The following is a 9,016-nucleotide window of genomic DNA, read 5'->3' as shown; positions in this document are numbered from 1 at the left end:
ATAAATAAGAATATCCAGTTATATTAATTTCTCTCCTAATTCTGTAACATTTACAATTTTTGTTGTGAACTATGAGAGAACACTGGATCCTATTTCTGGATTTCATGTATTCCATAATTGGATAGATAAAACTTTTTAATTAAAAATGAAAAAAATTATCAACAAAACGGTACATAATTAAATGCAAAACAGAAGACTTACATGACACATCTAAATGATCCAAGTGAATATTGAGAAAATGCAAACTACACTTATAGGCCTAGCAAAGGCCTTTGTTATAAAGCTGGCAGTGATGTGTTGTAGGCCACAGTGGACAAGCCTCCAGTTTGTGTAATGTTTAGCACCATCTCCACAGTATTGTTTCCTTGCAGGATTGAAGATGTGATGTTTGGCATCAGACAGGAAGCTGAGACAGGGAACTCTGTCAGCAACAATCCTGTTGGATCATCAATAAAGATAGGATGATAAAATCTTATTCTCCTGAATTTATTGGAGGATATTGTTAAAATTTAATCATACGTTCCAGATATTAACAATTCATATACTCTACTGAAGTAGAAAGTGTTTAAAGTTTTGAATCAAGCTTTAATCTGATCAGTTTAAATCTGTGACAAAAAAAAGCATTAATCTTACAACGATTTACTGTAAAATCCTATATTTTTGTGGGACTCAATTTGCATGGTTTCTTAAAAGAATACAATTTGGTGGACACTTGATTTCATGGATAATATAGTTTAATCAATCTACTTAAACAAATTTTAACAGTTCATGGACATATATATTCGTGAATTAAGAGTATGTTTGAAATCAATTAAAATAAATCACCCACAAAAATTGTTAATATTATAATATTAATTAGTAGATTTTAACTGGAGATTTGCAATGGTTCTTGAACAGCCTCCCTAAACCTAAATACATTTGTTTCCTATTAATTAATTTCAGTGAAGGTAAATATATGTAAACTTACCTGCGATGGATGCGGTGAGGAGGCAGGTGACGATACCACCTAAGAGTGCCCGCATCACCACAGTAGCCAAGTCTCCCTTGCGTTCAGGGGCCATAGGACCCAGTGCTCCCAACATTACTCCAATCGAGCCAAGGTTAGAAAAACCACAGAGAGCATATGTTGCTATTACTTCTGACCTCACCTGAAAGGAAAAACATTATAGAAATTATGGCAAGCATTATATATTAAAATGAATACATTCCTCTTTAACAATCTTCTGTTTTTCTAATGTAATAATGAATTCTTTTTGTAAGATGAAGAGTTTTGAAAATTTGGCAACAAAAATTTTTTGTTTTTTTCACATTATTTTTTCCTGGTGGAAACTTAACGCATCATTTATGAGTATCCATCTCCATTTAAACCAGACTGTATTCAAGATGTCAGTGACCCATGACAAATTATTTAAATCATAAAGGTGACCTACATGATTATAAAAGGGTTAATCCCTATAGTATGTGTATCTTTAAGCTTGTCCTGTGTATAATGTTTCATCAAAATCTCTAATAAATAAAGTAGAAAGTGTGATGATATCTGGCAACATTTAATCAGGAACAACACAGACATTGTATGGTAACACTATACCGTCAAATTGTTAATTTTCATTGGGGATTTTTTTCACAAATTCTTATGTCCACATGTAAATAACAAATAGAGGATGAGCATCAACACCAATTCGGTGACTTCGGTGCAGATTTGATTTGTTGACATGTTTCGGATGTCTAGGCCAACCGCCATCAAAACCATAAGCTATATTTATCCACAAAATCAAAGTCCATGAAATAAGATTGTTTCTTTGGAAAACCATGAAAATTAAATCCCTTGAAAACATATGATTTTATAGTATGGTCTCCTATCCCATCTCATCAAATGGGAGGGGAGGTATAAAGGTCAGGGCTCTCGATCTGCCCCATTCCCAATGCAAAATAGTATCATTTTTTTCTCAATTTAGACCCCAAGTTTTCCCAATTCTAAGGAAAACGCTGCTATTTTTCCCAATTCTAAGGGCCTAGGGCCTTGGGCCCCAGTCCCAAAATGGGGTGTGAGAGCCCTGAAGGTGAAAGTATATTGTTGGAATATACTTACAGACATGACTGTACCAGGAAGGCACTCCTCCCTTGCTTTGATGTATGTAGATAGTTCACTATAAGCAATAAACTCATTCAGGAAGGTTTTGACTCCAATCAGTTCACCTACCACACTGGCATCATTCCAATCCACTCCCATCAAATATGCCACTGGCATCAGAAGGTATGAACAGATCATCTAAAGTGAAATGAAACTATTTTACAAATGTCCGCCAATCATTTTCTCATTCTGGTTTAAAATCTTTAAAATATTAAAACTAATATGATTGGAATAACAAAGTTTGATGGCTTAGAAAACTTTATTCTTCACAAATTTCATGATTGATGCAAAAATTAAGACAGAACACTTTTACAATCATGGTGGTTCAGAATTCATCAGAGTGAATCACCTAAAACCTGTTGTGATGCTAAAAACACAAATATTAGTAGCAGCAAAAGAATGCTGTGGTTTTCAGTATAAAAACCTGTATATTTACTTGTCAGCTTATTTCCTGTTACAGTCCATAATTAAACACAAGCATGTTCCTTATAGGAGAACAAAACCATGTCTTAACGGTTTGAAATCTTAAAATAAATTTTTTTTTTGCTTGTTCTTAAGAGAGTTTTAAAACGTTTTTCATATTTCACTTTCTGATAACACTGTAATAATCAAATACAGCTTCAAATGTGATAATTTCCAAATTCTGTTTTTTTTCTTAAATTAGAAGTAACAAGATACAATTTTTACCTGGAAGGAGAGATTGTTGATACCAACAAAACTACCAAACCAGGAAAGGATGGCGTTCACACAGGACAGCATGGCCAGAAAGGCAATGAGGTTGGCGGCGATGTTAGCCACAAGTTTAATGGAAGCAGATGCTCCCCCTGCTGCAGCTTCAATTACATTCTTCTCCCTATACCATACAAAAACTCCATGTCAGTTAACCACAAATAAATGGTGGTTTAGTATCAAATTAAAGCCTATGTACTACAAACATTCAGATTTCTTCAATATCTGAACCCAAAAGTCAGCCTGTCTATAGGGCCACTCAAGGAAGTAGAAGAGGCCTTTGTATGATCATGTTATCTCCTTCAGATGGTTGATAAAATCCACATTTATCTCAAACATGATTTCAACCAAATTACACTATAGTGTAAAATGATACTTACTTTGGTTGTTCAGTCTTTATACAGGTATCTATGTCTGTGCCCTCTTCCATACTGAAAACATCAAAAATTAATTCAAAATTATCTAACAATCTTGTATTAACAAATCTTTCATAGACCTATTGATTAACGGTAACTCCATTTATATACATGAGGAGTTTTTTCAATTATTTTCAATTTTAATACAAATTTATGATCTGTGACCTAGGAAATGGTAATGGTCATTAATATGAAGAGAATTCATACCACACCAACCAGGGTACCTACTGGCATAATATGAGTACCCTTGATCTGATAGAATTTGAAGAGATTCTTACATGTTTTAAACACATTTGACACTTAAGGCCTTGAGAATTGGATAAGATTATTTTAAGGGGAAGTATCTAGCACTTCATCCCAGGCCAAACATAAGGATCCTGGGTACGGAAGTTAAGAAGACTCCTGTGACCTTAAAAGTAGTTCAAGGTTGTTTATAACAGAAACTTTACAGCATTCGAACCCCGGTACATCATACACAGCTTACCGATTTGTGGAGATGGATTCACGAAATAAAAAAAATAGACCTCCCACAAACATCAATGACTTTCCAGTAGTTCATGTTAACAAACAGGCAAGTGTTGGCATTTTAATAAAAAATGTGTTCCTCACTCTTCTGCTGTAGGCTCTGACCCACTCTTAGGGAAGACCTTCAGCTTGCTTTCTTCTGTTTCTGGGTACAGGATTTTGGAAATAGCCAGCGCACATGGAGCATTCATTACAGACGCACACAGCAAGTGTTCTGCGGGCACCTACATAAATGATTAACACAATTTTATATTACAGACAATTGTAATTGATGCAATATGTCATTTCAGCATCCAAAGTTATTTCATTCAGAACTTAATCACTTAGGGAGTTTCATATCAAAAACAGATATCTGATATATAAATTTGTGATTTTTTTCCAGGATCTCTTGGGACTAAAATTTTAATTGACAAATCAAAAGAATTTCATGCAAGTATTGTATATTGGATGAAGTTGTTGTCATTATGATTTGGGCTAGCATTAAAGGTATGAAAACCAGCCTACAACCTTTGACAATTTAATTTACCTGCTTGTATCATTACACTGTAACACAAAGTCAACAGTGCACAAATGTAACAGGAAACTAATTATAGCATTCAAAATAAATCATGTATTCATTGGTAAGTTTTCCTTATGTTTTGGTCATATCAAATAGGTTGTTTCATATATACAAATTATATCATCAACTAAAACTACCATCAACCTGTTACTATAATGGTTTTAAATTTGGAGACAAGCGAGCAGCTTCATTTAAGTCATTTCTTAGCTACTTTACTATCAAAATCTGAAAACAAATTTTTGTAACCTAAATTTCTCACAAAAATGCTAAGCACTGAAATAACTATATATATTACTATAAGCATACTTATTTTAGAGCAATCAAATTTTTGCACATCATCAATCCTGAACAACTTACCACAAATATGCTAAATTTTAGTTTTCACAATAACTATTAATAAACACAAGAGATGCCGGAGGGATCTTGGCACCCACCATTGTTTGATCTTTATTTGCTCTTTAAAAGTTGGGTCCCTTTCCCTTTTTTCTCTCCTCTTTGTCCAACTCTTATTGATAAGAAATTTGACCATTCCTTTGCAGAATTAATGATCATAATCTTTCACTATTAAATCCAAAATTGTTGCCTGGAAACCATTTTATTTTTCTGATCAGTTCCAAAATCAAACAGGATCAACTTGGGACCCAGGGGAATCTAAACATGAAATTTGAGAGTGATCCACTAAATACTTCATTGAAGAAATAGCCATAATAAACTTTACAAAGCAAAATCCAAGATGGCCATCTCTCAGCCATTTTGTTTTATCAATCCATCTGAAAATTAAACAGGCACAACTAGGGACAAAGGAAACCTACATATGAAATCTGAGAGAGATCCATCCAGTACTTCTCCAGAAATAGCCATAACAAATTTCATTGTAAAAATCTAAGACGGCCACCTGACCAGACCAAAAATAAAATGGACACAACTAGGGACCAAGAGGAACCTACATCAGAGATTTGAGAAAGATCCATCCAGTACTTTTTAAGAAATAACAATTACAAAAACTGTTTACAGACAGCTGGACCATGGACATAGGACAATATGAATTGCCCAACACCTGATAATGCTATCATATTTTAGCACAATACTTTAAACATATATATTATAAATGTAATTTTATCTTTAGCACTTCTACTGAAAGTATTGCCCTTAAATATGATTGAGATAACTGCAGTTTCTATAAGCTGCTTATATAGAAATTATTGTGGATGCTTAAATTCATCATTGCACCGATATACCAAGACGTAAGTTTGAGCTAAAATTTGATGGAGCCAAATTAAGTATGTTTATAGTACTTTTGATTACGAAAAGTGCTAAAATAAGATTACCATGGAGATATATACATATACAATAGATAAGTCCATACCCCAAACTCCACATAGGCGGCCAATACACCTCCAGCAATTGTGGCAAATCCACATGTAGTTACTGCATGTAACTCAGACTTTGTCATTACGCCCAGATAAGGCCGGATCAGGATGGGTGCCTCAGTCTGAAGACATAAAAAAACCTCATTTCATTATTGCATTTAGCAGATGTTAATGGATCAAAGATTTCGACAATTTTTACTTACAACCCTCTAGTTTCATAATTTGGAATAATTCATGAGGAAAAAACCTGAAACCAAGATAATGAATTTGGAATTACAAAATAAGAGAAATCAATTAAATTTGACACTTTTGAGAACTGTTCACTAATGTACTAAATTCTACAATTAGTCTAAATGTGTGTGAACGAAAAATTCACATAGCTGTAAAAATAACGGTACAGATCGATTTACAACACATCCCACTGTCACAAATCTTTCAAATCTATGTCAAAGCTTACCAGGCCAACAAATATATTTCCAGCAGCACACAAAGATTCAGCAGCAGTGGTTCCCAGGGTCACTCTCATGAGCCAGGCAATTTTTCCAATGACAACCTGCATCACTCCCAGGTAGTACATCACAGAGATTGCACAACTGAAGAAAACGATGACTGGCAGAACCTGGCAAACAGACAAAAAAATTAAAGCAAAGAGAAAAATATGACATTTCACCGAGATGTGCAGATCTTTTAAAAAATATCGTCAGCAAATATGTTATACAATGGTAAAGCAGGAATAATTTATTGACAATTCTCAAGAATGTGTTCCTACTTGATTAATAATAATAAAAATAATAAAAATGCTGGTGAAAAATAAGGGAGATAACCCAACACAAATGAACAGGTAAAAGGCAGCATATTAGTTCCAGATAGGAAAAAAAAAAAAAAAATTTATCAGCAATACTTCATAATGAAAGAATCTCATAATCTAATAATCAAATATTTCTTCCAAAGAGATTTTAAAATCTTAAACTGTTACATCATACAAACCTTCATAGCAAAGAAATGATCAGTGTACTTTTCTCCAAACACAAACTGCGTTCCATTATTAGTAAAGCTGAGGAATATCTGGATTCTGTCTCCAAGAAACTTGAATGCAGTGTATCCCACACTCAGCTTGAGAATCAAGGAAGCAAAGAAAAACTGTAGCAGCAATCCTCCAACTACAGGTCTCCAGTTAACCTATATATAAACAAAATAAGCAAAATATATGAAAAATTTTAAGAGCATGTTAATCATGGTCAAGTGACTGAATGAATTTTACATCTGTTGAATTCTTGACACCATCCAATTTTCTGTGAAAGATCTTATATTATACATAGTAACCTAAGTGTGAGAAATTTGTATAATACAGGGACAAAAAAACAAAGGGAAAAAATTTAGTATTCTTAACAAAACTGACTTCAATATTTGTGATCCCATATTTACTTTACCTTGGTAGGATGGGCCGAACATATCCACATCATCAGCAGAAAGACCACAATTCCCACAAGGGAGACAGCGTTTTGTGGTCGCACCAATACAGATGTTCCAATGATCACCATAATGGCAGCCAGTACACATAACATTAACAATCTGTGGAAATCAAAGGAAAATATTATTACTATTTCTTCCAAAGTGATGTTTCTCAAAACTCTCTTACCTGATTTTATTTAATTTCACATTCATAAATGAGAACTATCTGAGGCAGAATAACAATAATCTTTTTTTAGTTGCAGAAGATAAGGCATATATAATATTGTACAGTTGGTTAGATTTCTGACTGGATTACTCTTGACAAAATCATCAGTAGGAAACAATTTGTACTAACTGGCAGAGCTCATCAGATAGTACATAATTTATATACCAGGTATAGTATTTAAGGTGATACACCTCTTATTTTTATATAATACTAGTGAATTTAACAATTAAAATTTCATTCCCTTCATATTTTAACAAAAACCGTCAGTTTTCTGAGTTACATTTGGATGAATTTCATACTTGAATGAGGATTTTGCTCAACTTTAAAACTGACTCAAGTATTTTTGTATGAAACGTGTTGGCTGTCTCAAAGAATTTGTTCATATTCGGCTGTTATCATCCATTCTGTGCATAATATGCTTAGGGCTATTCCAGACTCCATAATAAACCCTTTGATTCATCATTCAGTTTCCAACCTACTGCTTCTGAGCAAATTATCAATTATAAATTCTATGAGTGGTATCCTGGAGTAAAACCTGTAGTCCTTGGATGAAAGACTGGAATGGTCTGAATTTGACAAAATTCATAGAATTTGCTTAATTACAAACTTAATCCTACCTTAAATATTTCATATACTTATGGTATGAATTTTCCTCCAAACTCCACGGAAATCAAAATTATATTGAAAATCACAAAAAAAATAGATAAAAGGACAGGGGTGCTGCACTTGAAATAAAACCTTTCACAATTAGGAAGTTTGCACAAAATAGGTGCACAAATAATTTCATATATAGTTATACTAACACTTTTGCAACCTTGACAATCCTTTTCCTATCGTTCATGAAGTTTTCTAATGGCTGAATTAATGTTTTCTGTATCCTTTCTCCAAACTGACCACTTATGAATGATAGACCAATGATCACCACACCAACACAGGTCAGGGCAACAAGTGGGGTGATGTCACGAAAACCTTGGGTTTTGCACATGATGATTGCCACAATAAAATACACTAGATAGGCCACGGCAATAAGAGTATAAAAACCCTGAAAAATAGAAGAAAAAGATTTGAAACATCTAAAGGCATCTTATTTTCAGACAAACCCCAAAATCAATCAGGCACAACTTGGGAATAAGCGGAATTTACAAATGAAATTTGGGAAAGATCCGTGCAACACTTTTCAAGAAATTAAAAAAATGATGATAAAAATTTTCATTGTAAAAATGGACAATGGCCACCTGTTGACCATTTCGTTTATTTTTATAACCAATTAACAGTTACATTTGCAGTTTTTGATAAATTTTGAAGACTTTGAATGAAGAATTCTGAAAAATTATGTTGATCATGTCTATTTATATCACAATTATTATATTGAATCATTGCTGTGTAACTTTATAGAAAATAATCTGATAAATCTGATTTCCAAATCACAAAAAATTATATCATTTATATAACTGTACCACAGTTTAATACAGTCTGTGACTGTTTCTGTAGGCACCTTTTAAAAATATTTTATTTTCAATTGATGTATGAATTATTTTTGAAACTTTCTATTACATGATAATAGGGAGAGTAGTGGTATTTCACATCTATTCACATCACATTTATTGA

The 9,016-nt window shown here is 33.2% G+C and overlaps 1 protein-coding gene across 1 annotated transcript; it reads right to left on the bottom strand.

Moving 5' to 3' along the window:
• Window positions 1-275: 275 nt before the first annotated feature.
• Window positions 276-8,393, bottom strand: LOC132557457 (solute carrier family 28 member 3-like). Its single transcript, XM_060221945.1, has 10 exons — window positions 8,212-8,393; window positions 7,161-7,302; window positions 6,718-6,909; window positions 6,188-6,349; window positions 5,727-5,852; window positions 3,886-4,025; window positions 2,819-2,984; window positions 2,090-2,269; window positions 968-1,148; window positions 276-436 (listed from the first exon to the last, which is right to left on the bottom strand). The coding sequence occupies exons 1-10, from the start codon at window positions 8,391-8,393 to the stop codon at window positions 276-278; spliced, it is 1,632 nt and encodes a 543-aa protein (XP_060077928.1).
• Between the last annotated feature and the right edge of the window lie 623 nt (window positions 8,394-9,016).

This window comes from Ylistrum balloti, unplaced genomic scaffold, assembly GCF_031769215.1.
Source record: "Ylistrum balloti isolate Yb309-2 unplaced genomic scaffold, AGI_CSIRO_Ybal_v1 Utg370672, whole genome shotgun sequence".
NCBI classification, from domain to species: domain Eukaryota; kingdom Metazoa; phylum Mollusca; class Bivalvia; order Pectinida; family Pectinidae; genus Ylistrum; species Ylistrum balloti.
The sequence above is the reverse complement of the archived record's forward strand: the minus strand, read 5'-3'. Positions and strand labels throughout refer to the sequence as shown.